This window comes from Myxocyprinus asiaticus, chromosome 47 (genome assembly GCF_019703515.2).
Source record: "Myxocyprinus asiaticus isolate MX2 ecotype Aquarium Trade chromosome 47, UBuf_Myxa_2, whole genome shotgun sequence".
NCBI classification, from domain to species: domain Eukaryota; kingdom Metazoa; phylum Chordata; class Actinopteri; order Cypriniformes; family Catostomidae; genus Myxocyprinus; species Myxocyprinus asiaticus.
This window is the reverse complement of record NC_059390.1, coordinates 27116478-27137901: the sequence shown is the minus strand read 5'-3', so window position 1 is coordinate 27137901 and position 21424 is coordinate 27116478. Positions and strand designations below refer to the sequence as shown.

Below are 21424 nucleotides of genomic sequence, written 5' to 3'. Positions count from 1 at the left end.
CTTGAGTCTTGAGTATGAAATAGTATAGACTGCCAAAGATGGCAAATTGTGGTGAATTTACTGTCCTGTAAATGTTGATGAAATGTGATTTTCCAGACCACAAGAGAGCTGACTTCTCAAATCCACCATATACACGTGAGAACAGAAGGTTTTGTACCTCCTGCAGTTGTGTGCAAATCTTGGAACTGTGATTTCTATCCAATAAATAAAAAATGTTTAATAAAAAAAAAATCTAAAATCTAAAGAGCTGCCTACCTAGACAGCTTTTTAAGGCATTGTAGGGGCACAGCTGACGTGAAGGCTTTTCCAAAAAGTAGGTGACAAAACTATACTGCCTTAAAATTAGTGTTGCCAACTGTTCCATAATTTAGTCGAAACTGGTCGGACATTAAAACGCTTGAGGGGGGACTTTACAGCGTATTGAAGCACTAAAATGATGAAGCGTCCCATATTTGCTTGGTGAAAAGTTGCCAACCCTACTAATGGCACTTCATTTGTGCCAAAATTTAAGGTAGCATATTCCATTCAGTACAGAAAAGAATTGATAAAAATAGTTCACGATGATAGAAATTAACTATTTCAACCAATATTATGTTATGCATTTACTGTTATGTATTTTATGCTTATTACAGTATCAAGTTCTTAGCTTAGCAAAATGCTAACATCAACTCTAATATTGTAAAAAATATTGAATATAAATATATTTTGTTCAGTGCTGAAAAATATCTATATAAACAGTTCAATTCAATTGAATTGACTTAATTTGACTATTCTACCCAATATTTGTGCATGCTATATATTTTTTTACACTTACGATACTTAATTTAGGTCAAAATCTAAGGCAGAATATTCCATTAAATACAGCAATAAAATGGATAAAAATGGTTCATCATAATTGGAATGGACTATTTCAAACAATATCAGTGTGTGTTATGTATTTTTATGCTTACTAGAGTATCTAGTTCTGCGCTTAGCAACATGCTAACATCAACTTGACCCGAAAGAAAAATAGAATATGAATATATTTTATTCAACACTGAAAAATATAAATAAAAATAGTTGAATTTCCAAGTAAATTGACAACATTTACTATTTGACCCAATATTTGTGTGCTGTGTATTTTTTATGCTTAATATAGTATCAAGTTCAAAGCTTAGCAACATAATAACATTGAGAGAATTATCAACACTAAATATATTTTATTCAACACTGAAAATATCGATAAAAATAGTTCAATGTCCCAATATTTGTGTGTGCTGTGTTTTTATGCTTATTAGAGTATCAAGTTTTAGCTCAGCAACATGGTAACATCAATATCGACTATAAACATATTTAATTAAATACTAAAAAATATAGATAAATGACTAAATTGACACTCCTGTATTCAATCCAGTTTTTCTAGTGCTATGTATTTTTACGCATATTAGAGTATCATGCCATTAGCTTAGCAACATGCTAACAACAAAATCCATTGAAATCAATTGTATATCAATTCTCCTGTGTGCTTCATATGAGGATTTGTGTGGTGTGTGGAGTTGCCCATGTAAAGCTTTCCAAATCAGTCACTTAAGACATTCCCTTTCAGTTAGAATTATGCCTTAGAAGGTAGCTGTCTATCAAGAAATTAGACCGCAAGGCAGCTCACTAGAGTTGCAAAACAATTTAAGGTGTAATTATCTAAGGGTTTATCTTTCGTATAATTCTGAACTTAAATTATGCTTTGTTATTTGGTTTGACCCAGTAAGGCATGTGGAGGAATGACACGCCCCTTCCTCTCGTCATCGTCGCCCCGCCTCTGAGGGCCATCCTTCAGCCAGGCTCATGAGGTGAACTGGTCTAAGCCTCGTTTGGGCAGGGGGGGTAATGAGGCACACCTGATTGTGTGTTTAGCATAATCACCGGTGTCAATAAAACACAGAGCGTGCCTCTTCTCGGAAAGCTGGCTTCTATTCTCCATGTGTGCACACTGGCATCCTCGCAGAAAAGGGAGGGTTCGCCGAGTCAGATGTGTCACTGGACCCTCTCCTCGGACCCCCAGCACACGTTGTAGGTGACGGGCTAGAGGCCGGGCCGCGTTCCCCTCTCACCTGCCGTGGGCCTGGGAAGACAGGCCGCTTAGGACACCACCGCGCCATGGACCCAGGAGGGGAACGCGTGTGGCCGTCGGACCACACTCAAGCCTGGGCCATTCCTTTGACACTCTCCTGACCTTCACGGAGCCCCATTTCACCAAGAGGATGCCCCCCTGGACACTATTTTCCCCATTTATAAATATTTTATGTTTATTATAATTTTAATAAATACCTCTCCGAGGCTTGACGCCACACACTGTGTCTGTCTCTTGATCACCCCGCCATAGGCACGACAACAAGAACAAAGTTTTGATTTTGTTGGCACAGGGTAGAGTCATAATGGGAAATGCATTGGCAACTCTTTTCTACTCTAAAAGACCACTGAGTTTGTGAAGTGTGTATCCGTAAGATTGATATTCTTTAGGGCAGTACAGGAGTGTTAGTAATGCTTATCGACGGAGACATTTTCCTTCCAGGAAACGCCATCACATAAACACCAATGCCTGCTTCCTTGAAGTCCATTAGCAATCAACGGCTACTTCAAAAGAACAGTCACTCTAGCATAAGAAAAGTACATACACGTGTGCAACACATGCATGTATCCACAATTACATGCTACCAAACACCCCACCTACCTTGATCACAGTTCTTGCCGCCTCTGCCTTCAGGACAGTCACAGAAGTAGGTGTTCCATTTATTTTCACACTGACCGCCGTGCTGACACAAGCCCTCATAGCAGAAATTCTTCTTCGCAGGACAGCCTGACAGGACAGTAAATATATCATTATTAGTTTTAATGAACGTTTGTAATGCATAACCCTACAGCTGCAGTGGCACAATTCATGTGAGACCTTCTGTGGTGCCATTGTTGGCGATGTAGCTGGCCATGTCAATGGGTTTGCTGTCAATCGTCAGGTTTCTCATGCAACCCACAAAGTCTCGGTTCCTTATTGGGAAATCCTCCGGGAGGTTGGGCACCCCACCAAGTAGAAGAGGTCCAGTGAGATCCAAAGACCTGGAAGAGTGACAAGACAACTTACAAGTTGGACCTCTCCTACAAGTGAATTCAAACAATAGCTCTTTTCCAAAACAAGGACGTCTCTTGTCCACGATGAAGGAGGGGCCCCCCTCCCCCACAGTCAGACGCCATGGTCCCATATTTAAATGTTCATAATGCCCAATTTTACAACCCTAACCCCTAACACTCACAGTTGTTTCTAGATAGTAACTGCAATCAGTCCCAAGCAAACGGCGGGACCCATGGCGTGGTCGAATGGGCGGGGAGTGGGGTCCCCCTCTCTAGCGATCGCCAAAGGGCATCGCTACATGTCTATTAAGTGATGTAATAGTGACATATTAACAACGATCCAACGATCACCAATGTAGGCTTATATAAATTGTTTTCACGTCTGAAGGTCTCAGTGTAAATCAGAAATCACTGCAACATTTATCTGACTCACAGATTGATAAATAATGTGCATATATTTCACATCAATCAGGCCGAGCTTTACATGACTAACCTGTTATCTGATACACATTTATGGGGGCGGAGTAGGAAACTGTGGTAAATAGTACCACAATGCAATATGATTCAGCCTGTCTGCAATGCCAAGAATTTCCATAATCTCACTTTCCCTATATTCTACCAATAAATTTAAAGGAATAGTTCTGTTATATTTACAGATCGCTCTCTCCTTAACTGACAGATGTCATTTTATAGAAAAGAGCTGCGAAAAGATTTTTTTTAATTCTCCTTTTGTGTTCCACAGATAAAAGAAAAACAGCATATGTGTTTAGATGACAGTAAATAGTAATTAATGACAACATTTTTATTTTAGGCAAACAGTTTTTTTAAAGCACAGAATGTTAAAAGACCTGAAGAGAAGCCAGACAGGTTAAGGGGGGCGTGACCCCACCTAACTGACCTGTCAATCATGGTGTCCAAGGCAAAAGAGCCTTAGGTAGTGGAATGTTGCCATGCGGTATAAAACAGGTCGGTGCTTATCAGACTGGAGCGACGAGTTAAAACTTTGCATTTATTTGTTGTTCTTTCTTTGAAGTTTTTGAGTTCAAGCATGCAACAACGCAACGCTGCATTTGCCACCCCCAATGTAAAATAAATAGACGCTGAAAACAATCGGTAAAGCATGGGAAGATCTCTCCGAAAAAAAAAAAAAGATTTTTGGATGTGTCTGTTTTAGGCGTGACAGAGTAATTATGAGTAATTACCAAAAAAGCAATTGCCAAGAGAATGCTGAGTTACTGAGTGGCTTAGAAAGAGAGAGAGTTGGCGGAGGAGAAAAACTCACTTTTTCTGTCCGGTCTGAGTGCCCTGGGCGGCGCACGAGTAGTTGCCAATCTGACTGCCGAAACGCACAGCCATGGCGATGTCACAGTCATCCACAGCAACCACCGCCACTTTCTCACCCGACGGTCCATGAGGCAATCCTAAATGACTGATCTTAGGCTGCAAAGACAAGAAATCACAATAAAATCAGAAATCAAGGCACAATAAGTCAAGGCTCATTAAAAAAAAAAAAAAAAAACGGTAACACTTTACAATAAGGTCGTATTCGTTAACATTAGTTACCTACCTACATTTGTTAACATGAAAGAATAATGAACAATACTTTAACAGCATTTAGTAATCTTGATTAAAGGGATAGTTCACCATAGTTCCCAGATGTGTATGACTTTCTTTCTTCTGCTGAACACAAACGAAGATTTTTAGAAGATTATCTAAGCTCTGTAGGTCCATTTAATACAAGCAAATGGTGACCAGAACTCTGAAGGTCCAAAAAGGACATAAAGGCAGAATTAAAATAATCTATATGACTCTAGTGGTTAAATCCATCTCTTCAGAAGCTATATGACAGGTGTGGATAAGAAACAGATCAATATTTAAGTGTTTTTTTTTTTTTTTTACTATAAATCTCCACTTTTACTTTCACATTCTTCGTTTGTTCCTACTGGTCGGGGCTGGTCAAAGGTGGAGATTTATAGTAAAAAAGGACTTAAATATTGATCTGATTCTCACCCACACCTATCATATCACTTCTGAAGAAATGGATTAAACCACTGGACATGGTTACATTTTTATGATGCCTTTATTTACTTTTTGGACCTTCAGAGTTCTGGTCACTATTCACTTGCATTGTATGGACATACAGAGTTGAGATATTCTTCTAAAAATCTTCATTTGTGTTCTGCAGAAGAAAGAAAGTCATACACATCTGGGATGGCATGAGGGTGAGTAAATGATGAGAGAATTTTCATTTTTGGGTGAACTATCCCTTTAATCTTAAATTCTACATATAATAATACATTTACATGTGCATTAAATGTTGCATATGTTAACATTAATTAATACAATATGTACTAACATGAACTAACAATTAACAATAGTATTCTGATTAAATAACATTAACCAAGATAAATAAATGCTATAAAAAGTCATTGTTCACTGATGGAAAAATAAATCTGAGAAGCAGAAATCTTTTCAGACATTTAAAAGATATCACTCTTTAATACTTAAGGACATATTTTCTTAATGTAAAGATGATTCATAGAGGATGTTTACAGAAGTGTGTGCAGCCATGCATGCATCCATACACAGATCAAAGCTGTTTACAGGAGATATCTATGCGCCCTGTGTTTGCTCTACACACCTGGCTCAGGGCAGATGCGGGCCACCTGTCTGATTGTGTTTACTGTGTACGGTAAGCGAGTGATTGCAAGAGAAAAGGTTGAAGAGACAGAGAGAGTGACGCGTGAGTGAGTTCACTTTCCACTGGCAAGCAGCGTTATCTAAACTACCACCGCCACTCCTACAGAAGTGACTCTTTTCTACGGTACAAAACACATTTAGAGTTTCCATTACCTGCTGTCTAAACACGGCAAAATTTAGATCTATTTTTACAGTGCTTGCAAGGCATTACTGTATTGATATTCCTCAAACATTCTGCTTCTGCAATTAATTCAGCCTAAACCACTTAAAGACCTCCATTTAGACTTTGTTTAGATAATATCAAATCTCACTTCTTTTATAGTTTTCTTACTGGTCGTGGTCGTGAGCATATTTGATCCGTTTCTCATGGAAGTGTTCTGAAAGCAACAGGGCGTGGTCACAGAGACAAACCCCATCTGGGGACCGAAGCAGACAAAAACAGTGTCAAAGATCTTAAAATAGGAGCCTGTCCTTGAACAGCGAAGCCAGGCAGACAGCAACACACTCTTTAGGTATATTTTGCTTTATTTATTTGGCCTGTTATGAACAGGATATGAGGGCGTCAGATATTATTCAGATGGATATCTCTGTTCATGCAGGGTGCTTTGAAAATATAAATATGGCCCATAATCAGTCTGGAATCACTTGAATATACTCATTTTTATGCATTTTTTGAAACTTGGTGTGCACCACTACTCATTCATATTGCCAGCTCTTAACATGCAAAGATGACCCATGTGTATGTGTAAACATAAAATATAGCATGTTACAAAAAAACTGCCCACATTTGTCAGATTGTTCAAAATAATAATTTTACAAACAAAAGTGCAGTTTACAAATATCCAATTTGTATACATTTACGGTTTAATAAATATTTTAGAAAATAATAATAAATCTATATGTAAATCTAAAATCATTTATTTACCATCTCTATATATTTGACCTATTTCTCAAAATATTAAGATTTTAATATTTTAGATATCAGATTTACATTTAGATTTAATAGTTATTAATATTTCATAGGTAATAAATGTAATAGTTATTTTTTTAATATATAGAATCAAGTGTAGCTATAAAAATATGCATTTATAACTGCACCTTTTTAACCACTTTTTCTCCAAAAACTTAACTTAACTAATTAATTAACTTATATTACCTTATATTAACTTGTTAAGTTAACATTTATTTATCATTTCTATTTAGATTTCAGATTTACATTTATATTTAAGATTTAGATTTAAATTTGATAGTAAATTTTTATATATTTGAAATGAAATGTAGATATAAAAATTTGAAATTTGTAGCACTTTTTTGTAATTGCTGTAAAATTACAGTAAATCTGGCAAAATGTGCATTATTTTATAACAAGCATTATTTTGCATTTAATACCCACATTGTAATTTTTTTTATTTTTTTTACTTTATGGGGAAAAGAATACAACAGTAAAAACAATGGTAATTGGTTAATCAGTTACCTTACCACATACTGTGAAAAATGATAATTTATTTAACAAGACTATATATATATATATATATATATATATATATATATATATATATATATATATATATATATATATATATGTGTGTGTGTGTGTATACAGTATATATGTGTATATATACAGTATATATATATATATATATATATATATATATATATATATATATATATATATATATATATACATGCACACACACACACACACAGTATATGTACACACGTACACATTTTTTTACTTTAAATTTACTTTAATGGTAACCAATTTTTACAATTACAGTGAAAATCAATACTAGGCTGTTCCCATTTGATTATATTTTATTTAAATAGTTCGACTGCTTACTTTTGATGTTCGTGTTTTATGTTACATTTAATGTTGTTTAGTTAATGTTTCTTGCATTACTTTAATGTCACATGTGTTACCATGATGGTGTTTTTTCTTTGCATGGGTAACACTGTGCAGTGTCTTTACATGTTTATTAGCTATTGCTTCAGGAAGAGACACTTTTGATGAACTTTAAGTCATCATGTGGCCTTCTGTTTTACCAAATGTGTTAATATGGTTGTTAACAGTTTTGTACAGTAAGATCATGTTTGAAACTGAGAATTAAAATTTTTTTTTTAGAACACATTTGGCCTCATTCATGACATTTTGGCACAGAGAACACATTTGTACACAAGCTGTTCATAAAACCATTCATTCAACTTATGTGAGAACAATTTACACCAAAATTCACTCTGCTTGTAATCCACAAATTAGGCCCATTCAGTACGGTCTTTATCAACTGCAAACAAGTGAAAAACGTACACTTGCTGTTTGGCATAAACACCATTGCAACTATGATTTGCGAGGTTCAACAGTGATCACCTGACTGTGTCAGAATGTAATAACTGTGTGCCTTGTACCGTACAGCACAACAAGTTTAACAACAGTCAGGGTCAAGTGTGTTCTCCCTGCTGGCTTTGATTTAGAGCTGAGCTTCACGCTGCTTGATTTCACCAACTCATTTATCTGGCCTCTTAATTAGAGCAGTAGAATAACAACACTCCAGCTGCCAAACACTGTAGTACAGCACTGTTTTTCTCAAAGCCACCATCCGAAAAATCACAAGAACCAGAGATGAGACACAGTTCATGATTTGATGAATGAGACAGAATAGGTAACATTATATTGGCAGACTGACCTCTGGCCTACAACTCTGTGGATTTCAAACATCTGTAATTAACTACCTGTTATTATACCTTGCTATAGCGATATTATTTGTATCACATATTTTGTGCTCCATTTAGCAAATACATTTTATACATTTGTATTTTTTCCAAAAGGTGTGTTCTCAGGCGAAAATATTATTGATCAGATGTTGCTCTTTTAAAGCTCAGGAGACTTTATGGAGGTCTCAGTTATTTAAGAAGCAACTTTGTCTCAGATGTTTCTCCAAAAATTAATTGAGAGAAATAAAATAGACACATTAGACACAAATGAGACAATTGCTGACATAAAGTAAGAATATAGAGCTATAAAAGTATGTGGATAACATAGCTCAGATAATTTGGTTTTGGAAAAATGTGCTGAGAATTTTTGAGTTTATATTGACTTTTTATTGCGGATTCTGGTGTCGTAGCAAATGTGAGCACAGTTATCTGAGACATTATTCTAAATTTGAGACATTATTTAGATGTTAGGTCTTCAAAAAGTCTCCAATTTGCTCTTTGATCTGACTGTTTTCTACAAGAAACAATTGAGATATTAAAGAGATCTCAGTTTTGAATTTCTTTCCAACGGTTTAGTTTAAGATGAGCGTTAAGTTATTGTGGTGTCCGGCTGCAATTTGAGTCAGATTACCTTCGTTTGCTCTTTTGCATGGTGTAAAATGACCAACAGACTTAAACTAAAAGTTCTGTGTCTAAACAAGATTACATTACCTACAAGCACAAAGCTACACTTCCATAGCTGTTTTTTTGACAATGTTACCATTTTGCAAAACTATAATAAAAGCAGTTACAATTCAACAGACATATGACGTTGAAAGACTAAAACCTGTTAGCCTAAATATCACTAATCCCACTTTGAACTGCTTAATCGACTTTTCCTGTGTTCATTCATTGTGAAAACAGTGGAGGTTTATAAATCGCTCCAGTGAGGTTGCAACCACACTAGCAGTGCGCTTGTTAGGGGTAGTTCCAGGCCTCTGGTGGTTTTGGCCGCTTGCCACACGGCACAGACGGAACAGAAAACAAGTGTCCTGTTTGGGCAGGTACCATCTCTGTGGTTTTTGTGACGGTGAAACACAAACCGTCATTCTTTCTTAATGGAGACCAGAGGCTTCATCAAGTGTTTTGTTGGGAAATGTGGTGATTTTGGGTACGAAAATTTGATTTAACATAACATTAATATTAACCACCATTGTTTCACTATCTATCAGTATCTCAATCACCCTCAAATCTCAGCATCTGGCTGCATTCCATGCATCCTCTGGCTTCTGACAATGGCAGGTGCCTACTTGTGTGAGGTTTCCACCTCAGGCTGCAACATAGTAGAGCTACCCAAACCATCTGCACATTCAAACACTGGATATACAGTGTTCTTCAGTTATAGCATTTTTATTACAAGTAGAATGAGATGGAACATTTGTATAAAAAATGAATGGGATCAATCGTAATGCTCAGTATGAGGCAAGATTATTACAGTTTAAAAATGTTATGGCCCGTCTAGTATTATTGCTACCTAGTGGCATTTTCGTGTTTAATGAAGGCTGGTTGTTTAAAGGTTTCAAATTTTAGAATACATATAGGGACGTATTGTGGTGCAAACTGTCCCATATTAGCCAGGACGTCCCGTATTTTGGCCACCAATGAAAATGCATTTAACTGAGTTCCACTGTTTTTTCCATTTTTATTTTGCAGTTATCGTTAAAATGCAGTACAATTGTCGAATTCCCTTATCTGGTAAATGCTTTAAAATATTATTGAAATGTAATCTTAAGCAACAGTTTTGGAGATTTCTGTCTTTCCCCATTCAAGGTGTAGCATGACTGGAAATAGCTACCCGGAGGCATTACCAAGATGGCCACAGAGTAACCTGACTTGTCTCAAAAGGACATTGATCTTTCTGTGAGCAAATGTGCTGTGATTCAGATAGAGTGGGTTTTGTCATTTTTTGCATAGTCATCACCCAAACTTCTCCCCTATGTGATAAGGCAGCGAGCCGGACTAATGCAAGAGATTTTATCCAGCTCTGCAGATGTGGGATCTGGTTTTAGTCTACTCCTGGGAGAGAAGACAGTTGATGTTGAGATTATGAGGGCTCCTTGCAGCTCTAAACTGGTTCAACAACTAAATTTACAAGTAGATATCTACACTTGTCTTTCTCCCATCATTACAAGCTTTTGCATGTGTTTATATAAAGGATACTATATTTCTCAGGCAATCGAAAACCTCCTGTTTCTGGATTCCAGTCCAAGTGTGTATTTTCTTTATTTTTCTTTATTTTAACATAGACAAAAAGACACACTTCAACATTAAATTAGTCACTGGCATTCTTTTCGTATGCAAACGAGGCTCACTATAGAATCCGCCAGATTTAGAGAAGTCAGCACTATTTGCCTGACCCAATTTACAATGCGCTTGCCAGGCAAAGTTTTTTCACATTTTGTTGAACATTGTGTGTAAGGACCTCAAGTTCGTGGTCTGAAAATTTTACAGTTCAATGTCTTTCAGAAATTTTCTGGGAGTATTTTGGTATTTACGACGCAACTGCGATTAGCTATACTTTGCTGGGTGTGTTTGCGAAACAGTGTGATTTATAAAATTTCTTTAATGAATCAGGTGATAAAAATTAGCAGACCTCATTTTGCATGTGCAATTCATCAGGCACATTGTTTCTCCATATATCAACATGATCGTTTACTTTATTTTGCTTTCCTTTAAACTTCTCGATGCCTTTGTTTGACAGAAAGTGTCAGCCATGTATTTTTAAATGAGGGTATTGGATGGGGCTCCGGTTTTCCCCACAGTCCAAAAAGACATGCAGGTTAAGTTAATTGGAGACTCTAAATTTCCCGTAGGTGTGAGTGAGTGTGAATGTGTATGTCTGTGTGTGTTGCCCTGTGATGGACCTGTCCAGAGTATTTCCCTGCCTTCGGCCCGAGACAGCTGGGATAGGCTCCAGCACTACCCGTGACCCAGCATAGGACAAGCAACTATAGAAGATGAATGGATGGATGGATGTATTGGATGGGGTCCACTTGGCCAGTATTTAGAATATTAACAATTTTGATGCGTACGTAAATACCTGTTTATAAAGTGATAGTTGTGCTCTGAGTTCAGTTGATATACTGAGATTAAGCTTTCTCTGTTACCAAGCCTTTGTTAAAGAACATAGGTTTAAATATACAGTTGTAAGAGGGCTTAGTTTAGTTTCTCTCTTGGTTTTTCTCTCTCTCTCTCTGGAGAGTTGAAAACTCCCCCATCACCTCCACACACCCGTCTCTTGGGATGGAGTGCTTGCTGGAGCCATGGCAATGCACTTGATCCCAACAGATCATGACAGAAGACGAGGTCATGAGAGTGAGAGAGAGAGACAGAGAGAGAGCTAGAGAGAGGCAGGCATGCACATACCTTTATTTTCAGCTTTTAATGTGGTTATATCATGGAAAACAGGATTTTTCTTGCTCATTTGAATTATAATTTTTTTTAAATACTATGTAGACGTACTCTTTCGCTCACAATGCAAAACTCCCCCTTTAAGTCCATTCAGAACATTCATTGAAAATAAATGGCAAATACAACTATCATGGTCATGACATCACAATCATAAGGGCATTAACATAATCATTTACATATAGAAGTCTTAAAGGTACAGTAGCAATAAGGTTGTGTAATTCTAAAGGTCAGAGAACGGGTGGATAATGGTCATAAAAATGACTGAGTTCAGTCGTAAAACTCTACATGGTGCAAACTGATAGATCCTTTGAACATGTAATCCATTGGCCAATCACATTGCAAACTTCATGGACCAATAATATTGGTCCTTTGGCATATAACCTTTTAGCCAATCAACAAGCGCACTCCCTCTTTATCTAACCCTTGAATTGCCACAGATGTTTGCAGGTAAGCCGGTTTCACTGTAGCACACTGCGAGAGTTTTCTCTCTGAAAACCTCCTCCTCAGCAACACCTGTCTAGAGCTGCTTCACTGGGATTGAATGTATGTCTAATTGTAAAATGAGAATTGTCATGACTGAACTAAATAGCTTTTTTGGTGTCAAAAAATGTTATATATATGTCATAATGTTATAACTAGCATTATAAGTGGACTTCAAGTAAAATAAAATAAAATGTTGAAAGATTTTTACATTTTATGTAAGTCATAGCCTGCCACAGCCATAGCATAGTGCCACAGCAAATACCACTAAAAAGTGAATATTGAATATGGCCCCTTGAATTTATTAAGAGATTTAAAAAGTTGGCACAACTACACAAAACTTACAAAAGGAAGAAAAACAGTTTGGACACATTATACATTTGATAGCTTATGTACAGAGATCTCAATCATGTCTTAAGGCTCCGCCAATGTGTCTATTATGAGCCAGCTTCTTGAGTTTCACATTCTCAAATGATCTGTTCTGGACATGTACTGTCCAGCCCAGCCAATGTACTACACATATAAGAGTAAAAATCAATTAAAGATATGTGAGTGTGCCCTGAGTCTACATTTAAAATCTCCTCCTCAAAACATCTCAGTGTTTGGACTGCTAACACAAGTCAGTACAGGAGAACATGAGTGTAAACGGCTCTATATCGCCCGTGTTTTCCCCAGAGGGGCTGATTGGGCTCAGGTTTGACACTAACGGTTGTGTGGAAGCTGTGGCGTTCAGGTAAACCTGCTCGTCTTTCAGATAAATCTGCACAAGCTGCCACTGGTCTGTCAGTTAAGACAGGAAGACAACTGTGTTATGTGGGATTAGAGCAGATTGTCAATCAATGGATTGAATTACACACGAAACTATGAAAACAACATGAAAAAAAAACTAATGATAGAGTCATCTTACACTCAAGAAATATACTGACTGTATGGCAACTTTCTCAGAGTTGTGAATGCATGTATGTTGGAGTGTGAATGTAGTGTGTACAGTAGGGTTGGGTGGTATTTATTAAATGTTTATGATATATTTGATATTATTTTGATTGAAGATAAAAAGCCGCATTGCGAATATTGCAATGCTTTCAGTGTGCTTTTTATTTACATTAACTTTCCTATAGACCATGCCAGTTAACAAGTTTCGCACCACTCCTTGTATAGTGACTCATTTGTATGAGAGCGTTAAGTTAGATATTTTAATAGTGTCTCTGATTTTAACCTCATTAAAATGCAGACACATTTGGGGCTTGATTCAATGTTTCGTAAATCAGTTCTTTTGAACTGTCTGTTTCAGTGAATCACCAATTCGTTTGTGTCATTTGTTAAATACTGTATGTTCACAGGAGTCACTATGTGGCATTGTACATTTTTAAATGTTTCAGTAAAAGATATATGTAGGTAAATATTGCTGTTTATTACTATCTATTGTTATATTGGTGCATATGAATAAAAATGACTAAATATAATTCTTGCTTATGTATATTTAGTCAAGGATTGTATGGAAAACATGACTTGATTATTTGAAACTAGATTGTTACTGTATTATTAAACATTTGGATGTTTTTTAAAACATTTGTAATATATTTTGCAACAATGGCTGTTTGGTTAAATGGTGATTCCTTTGATAAAAATAAAAAAACATACGTATATATACTGTAAAAATAATAGTAATAATAAACATAATAAATATTTCTATATGGATACAGAAAATTAAGCCTATTTTAGGGACATTTAGATTTTTCAAAATATTTTTTTGACAGTTACGCACATTTTAATAATCCCCAATTCTTATTACCACAATGTGATAAAATTATATATTATTTATATTGTACATCATAGTACATCATAGTAGTACTCCCTTGTCAGAAAAGGATATATAAAATATATATATATATATATATATATATATATATATATATACACTGTACATACACAACCCCAATTCCGAAAAAGTTGGGACAGTATGAAAAATGCTAATAAAAACAAAAAGAAGTGATTTGTAAATTATATTCACCCTTTGCTATATTGAAAACACTACAACTACACATTATATAATGTTTTACCTTGTGAATTTCCTTGTTTTTTGAAAATGTGCAGTATTTTCAAATCAGTTGATTGCAACACACTCCAAAAAAGTTCAGACAGGGGCAATTTAAGACTAATAACATTTGACGAGTTGAAATAACAAGGTGATGTGAAACAGGAGATGTTAAACAGGTGAGGCAATCATGTCATAGTATATAAGGAGCCTCCAAAAACAGCCTAGTCCTTCAAGAGCAAGGATCATTCGAGACTTTAGAACAATGTTCCCAAAAGACAAATTGGAAGGATTTTGGGCATTTCACCCTCTACAGTGCACAATATAGTTAAAAGATTCAAGGAATATGGTCAAATCTCGGTGTGTAAAGGGCAAGACGAAAACCATTTCTGAATGTGCGTGATCTCTGATCCCTTAGACATCACTGTTTTAAAAAACAGCATTCATCTGTAATGGATATCATGAACATGGGCTTGGGATAACTTTAGTAAACCTTTGTTAGTCAACACCACTTGCCGCTGCATCCACAGATGCAAGTTAAGACTTTACTATGTAAAGGAGAAGCCATACATCAACACTGTCCAGAAGTGCTGCTGAATTCTCTGGTCTCGGTCTCATCTTAGATGGAAAGTAGAAGAGTGGAACTGTGTTTTTTGGATTTGAAGAGTCCACATATTTTAAATTTTTTTTTTAAAAAACAAAGCCGTCGTGTTATCCGGGCCAAAGAGGAAAAGGGCCATCCAAGCTGTTAACAGCATCAGGTCCAAAAACCAGTGTCTGTATGGGCCAGGGGTGTGTCAGTGTCCATGGCATGGGTAACTCGCACATCTGTGAGAACACCATGAATGCAGACAGGTATGTAAAAATTTTGGAGCAACATCTACTGTCATCCAGCACCTTCTATTCCAGGGACATCCCTGCATTTTCCAGTAGGACAACTTCAAACCACATACTGCCTGGATTACAAGTGCATGGCTGTGTAAGCAGAGAGTGCGGGTGCTAGATTGGCCTGCCTGCAGTCCTGACCTGTCTCCAATTGAGAATGCGTGGTGCATTATGAAGTACACCGTACGGCAATGAAGACCCCGTACAACTGTGCAGCTAAAGACCTGCAAAATGAATAAATGTGGGAAAATTTCACTTTCTAAACTTAACAAACTTGTGTCTTCAGTGCCCAAATGCTTAATAAGTGTTATTAGATGAAATGGTGATGTTTCACAGTGGTAAACAGTCGACTGTCCCAACTTTTTTGGAGCGTGTTGCAATCATCTGATTTGAAATTACTATACATTTAAAAAAAAAAAACAATGCAATTCAGAAGGTAAAACATCATATAATGTGTAGCTGTAGTGCTTTCAATATAGCAAAGGGTGAATATAATTTACCAATCACTCCTTTTTGTTTTTATTAGAATTTTTCATACTGTTCCAACTTTTTCGGAATTGGGGTTGTACAAATATATACTGTATATATATATATATATATATATATATATATATATATATAGTATATATATTTTTCCGTAGGGGTGCTAAGTGTTTCAGGAAACACACAGCTGAGAGAACAAAGAACAGGACAGTCGTTGTTGTTGTTGGTTGTTTTTAACTATACAGTATGTCCAGCGGGAGACAACGTTTTATTTGGGTTATACTGAGGAAACTTTTTTGTTACCTCTCTCTCTCTTTTAAGGAATTGTGTGTGGAGCAGGTGTCGTAGTACAATTTGTGTGTGAATGTCATACAGGAGGGGGTGTATTTGTCACATCGATCTCCTTCTTTGTCCTTAAACAGCATTACTTCACCCACCCTCTGGCACTGTAAACCTAGAACTGTGAATAATTCAAGGGATCTGGCCAAGGTTCACACACACATACACCCTAAGGACATACACACAAAACGGTGTTGTCGGCTGGCCTACGGGACAAGAGGAACACTTTTGAAGCCATGTGTCTCAATAACATATCCCATTTATCAATGCTCGGTCCTCATCCAGAGCAAAAAGAGATGGATGTGTGCTTTTGTCCCGCACTGCTCTTCTAATTCGTCAAACTCACCTTTCAGAAGGAAAAGGCGAGCAGGTACATGACCTTCTCTTATTTCACGTGCTGTCCACTTTGCATCAGTGAACATGTTACCTAATATTCATGTCACATGATAAAAAGTTCTTTTCAGAGAGGTATGAGTAGACCAAAACCTTCAAAATGTTTGGAAAACACACACCTCCTAAAAATGTTTTGATGCAGGTGCACAACTTAAATATATCTATGAAGACAGTCAGCACACACAAAGAAATAGAATGTTTAAAGCTACATGCTCTTAATCAGATTTCAATTACACATAAGACACACCATTGTATTTGCCACCTCCTCCATCTGCCTCTCATTTTTTCAATGAAGTGCCACCTGGCAAGTGTGGAAGTTGCCAACAGTGCAACTTTACTTATAAAACTAAAACTTTTAACCACCCTCATACAGGGGAAGTTGTTTTTTTACTGAGGGTGTTATTATGTGCAACATGACCAATGTCATATACAGTAAATGCTTCAGTGTTACATTTTTACTTTTATATTGATATATTTTGTTTTTGTATGTCTGAGTATGATCAATCATCATTCCTGTCCCAAAGAAACCAAAAATCACAGGACTTAATGACTACAGACCTGTCGCCCTGACGTCTGTGGTCATGAAATCGTTTGAGAGACTGGTGTTGGCCCACCTGAAGGACATCACTGGACCCTTTCTAGATCCCCTTCAATTTGCTTATCGAGCTAACAGGTCTGTGGAGGATGCAGTCAAAATGGGATTGCATCATATCCTGCAACATCTGGACAGACCAGGGACATATGCAAGGATCCTTTTTGTGGACTTCAGTTCTGCTTTCAACACCATCATCCCAGCTATACTCCAGACTAAACTACACCAGCTCTCTGTTCCCACGTCTATCTGTCAGTGGATTACCAGCTTTCTGACGGACAGGCAGCAGCTAGTGAGACAGGAGAAATTCACTTCCAACACCTGTACAATCAGCACTGGTGCCCCGCAGGGATGTGTGCTCTCCCCACTACTCTTCTCCCTCCCTACACCAATGACTGCCTCACCAAGGACCCCTCCGTCAAGCTCCTGAAGTTTGCAGACGACACCACTGTCATCGGACTCATCCGAGATGACGATGACTCTGCATACAGAAGGGAGGTTAAACAGCTGGCTGTCTGGTGCAGTCAAAACAACCTTGAGCTGAACACGCTCAAAACGGTGGAGATGATTGCGGACTTTAGGAGGAAAACCCCAACACTGACCCCCCTCATCATTCTAAACAGTACTGTGGCAGCAGTGGAGTCATTCAGGTTCCTGGGCACTACCATCTCACAGGACCTGAAGTGGGAGACCCACATTGACTCAACTGTAAAAAAGGCCCAGCAGAGGTTGTACTTCCTTCACCAGTTGAGGAAGTTCAACCTGCCACAGGCGCTGCTGATACAGTTCTACTCAGCGGTTATTGAGTCTGTCCTCTGCACTTCAATATCTGTCTGGTTTGGTGCAGCTACGAAATCGGACATCAGAAGACTACAAAGGACAGCTCGGACTGCTGAGAGGATTATTGGTTGCCCCCTGCCCCCCTTCAAGAACTGTACACTTCCAGAGTGAGGAAAAAGGCTGGAAAAATCACTCTGGACCCCACTCACCCTGCCCACTACCTTTTTGAACTGTTGCCTTCTGGCTACAGAGCTCTGAGCACCAGAACCGTCAGGCAGAGGAACAGTTTTTCCCTCAGGCTATCCATCTCATGAACAGTTGAAACTGCCCCATTGAGCAATAGTTATGTGCAATTCACAGTCCAGTCTTTATATTTATCCAACACATCCAACTTCTTCTGCCATTACATTCCATTGCACTGTATATAGCAGATTTGTATTTAGATTACGTATGCACTACGTATGTGTATGTGTGTATGTATGTATGGGCAGGTTTAAGTGGTTTATGAGGACTTTTTTTTAGGTTATAAGCTGGTAATTACAAGTGTATTATGATATAAATGTGGTTTATGAGGACATTTCTAGTGTCCCCATAATTTAAATCGCTTAAAAAACATACTAAATGATGTTTTATTGAAAATGTAAAAATGCAGAAAGTTTTTTGTGAGGGATAGGTTTAGGGCTAGGGTTAGGGTTAGGGGATAGAATCTATAGTTTGTACAGTATAAAAATCATTATGTCTATGGAGAGTCCTCATAATGACAGCTGCACCAATGTGTGTGTGTGTCTGTGTGTATGTATGTATGTGTTTATGTATGTATGCATGTGTATGTGTGTGTGTGTATATATATATATATATATATATATATATATATATATATATATATATATATATATATATATATATATATAAAGCTGATTCTGATTCTTCTGATGTTTTTATAAATTATTTGGTTATGTTGTTCTTAGAAGTATTTGATATGTGCCTTTGATTGTGAGATTTTGTCCTATTTAAGATGATGTTGTCATGTGATTTCTTGATTGGCACTCATGGGTACATGTGGGCATGTCTTATGTGGAATTTGAGTCTGATGAAGAGCATGCAGTTCGAAACGTCATGTTTTTGTCTCTTGGTGAGCTTATTAAATTGATTTGGGTGCAAAAGTGTACCAACTTTGGTGTGTGTTTTCATAGACCAACCCCTGACCACAAATATATACATATGTCTACTATAGAGATCTGCCGACATGCTTTCTGAAAGAAAAATGCAACATAACAAGACTAAAACCTTAACTATTAATTGGAAAATTGGAAAGTGAAAAATTGTTCTGCTAAAGAATGAATAGCTCGAATGAATAAAAAGTAGGAATGTTCTAATTTGGTAATTTGGGCCGCAACCGATAGCCGATATAATGTCAACCAACATGACAGTCGAAACTATACATCTAAAGCACTATACTTTCACTAAAACAACATTAACACTAAAGTTTCAGTTTACAATTTTAAATGCTATTTTTCCAAACAAATTCTGTAAAATAATGTGTCTCTGGTTGCTAATGTGAGTTTGGTCAAAATAGCTAAAAAAAAAAAATTCTTTTTTTTTTGTAGTCACAAGATGCAAAAACGTTAAAATTGTTATTACTATGTCAACCATTGGGAAGTCGGGTAGTAGGTACTACTTTATTCCTTACACACTTGGAACGATAACGTAGGGGATTCACTGCATCAACAGAGTGCACAGTCTGGTTCCAGAAGTAGAAATCCCATTCATTTTCACCATAGATGAGTTAATTTTTAACATACAAACCTTTAAATACAGACCTACCATGAGCTCTAATGTTGTTAATAGATGGTATATGCAGCTGAAAAAGTGGGCAGGCACTTTCGTGTTCTATTAAATGCAATTGTCAGGCCCTAAACTTTTCGAATATACATTCACCGAACACTTTATTAGAAACACCTGTACACCTACTTATTCATGCGATTATCTAATCAGCCAATCGTGTGGCAGCAGTGCAGATAAGGGTCAGGAGCTTCAGTTAATGATCACATCAACCATCAGAATGGGGAAAAATGTGATCTCAGTGATTTGGACCGTGGCATGATTGTTGATGCCAAACGGGCTGGTTTGAGTATTTCTGTAACTGCTGATCTCCTGGGATTTGAGGCGGATGGGCTACAACAGCAGAAGACCACGTCAGGTACTTTATTAGGACCTCAGTGTTCCTAATAAAGTGCTTGGTGAGCGTATGTTTGTGCCCTCTACACCTACAGACTCTCATTGTCTAATGGCATTAAAAACAAAGACATGAGGATACAGTCATTGATTGGTCCTCGAAAAGTGCATAAAACTTCCACCACAGAATCAGACCTACACCACAAGACAATGAATGGGTAGGCCATAGTGATCTGTTCTGAAGTTGAACAGGCCTGATTGTTCATTCAGCTCGAGTACTTTCCTCTGGCAAGACCCCTCTGGAGTGAATAGCAGTTGCATAGCAGAAGGCAGATGACGTATGGCTTGCCAAATCAGCAGCCAAGTCACTCTGGATAACTCTTGACAAGAATGTCATTATCTTTACATTAACATAATTATAATCTTCTCAAACAGAGTCATCCAATTATCTCATTAGTGACTCAATGGTAAAATAACAAAACCGGCTTCACGTGGGAACTGTTTTAAAGCTTCAAACTCAGCCTTTGACAAAGAAAAGCGAAAATGTTTTTTGTGCTATGACTTATCCTTAGTGATTGAGTGACTTGTTTGTACTGTAAATGTGCCAATGAGTCAATGTCAAACACAAATTCTCTTCAAACCGTTATTCTATGGATAAGGTATGATACAAGTTTCTCTACTTCATCTGGAGCCAAATAGACACAAAAGTTTCAGGAAATCCAGGATTAGCAATTAAATAGCTGGAGTTTGCAGTTTTTGTACTGTTGGTTAAAACATGTTCTTTACACAAGACCAGTTGAAGTTGAACTCTGCTCAAAGAACATGATCACATGGTAAATCGACATGCTGCTTCAAAATGTCATGTACCCTGAAATCAACCCCATACTGCCAAATTGCTGACAAGTCGCATCCCCATTAGACATTTTTGCATCAATTCATCAATTCACCTTTCCCTGTGGCACTACAGATAGTGTGTTGTGTGCGCAATCTCTAAAACACGGGTTCTGGTCTCATGGAAACTAAGAAGTAATCACGTTCACTCTGAAACATGGGTTCTAGTTCTATGAAAACCAGGAAGCAATCAGGTTCATTTCAAGACAAGGGTTTTGGTCTCGTGGAAACCAGGGAGTTATTGCGTTCACTCTGAGTCATTGGTATTGGTCCTGTGGAATCCAGAACATATAATCACATTCACTCCATGATATGGGTTCTGGTCCTGTAAAAAACAGGAATTTATCACGTACAAATTGAGACACTGGTTCTGGTCCTGTGGAAACCAGAAAGTAATCACATTCACTCTGAGA

The 21424-nt window shown here is 37.2% G+C and overlaps 1 protein-coding gene across 3 annotated transcripts in view; it reads right to left on the bottom strand.

The window, feature by feature from the left end:
- celsr1a (cadherin EGF LAG seven-pass G-type receptor 1a) overlaps window positions 1-21424 on the bottom strand; it is a 142551-nt gene that overhangs the window by 38047 nt on the left and 83080 nt on the right. For all 3 annotated transcript variants that reach the window (XM_051691543.1, XM_051691544.1, XM_051691545.1), the window contains exons 6-8: window positions 4382-4539; window positions 2924-3087; window positions 2708-2833 (exon numbers count right to left, since the gene is read on the bottom strand). In XM_051691543.1, the coding sequence (XP_051547503.1) occupies window positions 2708-2833; window positions 2924-3087; window positions 4382-4539 (448 nt within the window). The remainder of the gene's footprint in view (window positions 1-2707; window positions 2834-2923; window positions 3088-4381; window positions 4540-21424) is intronic.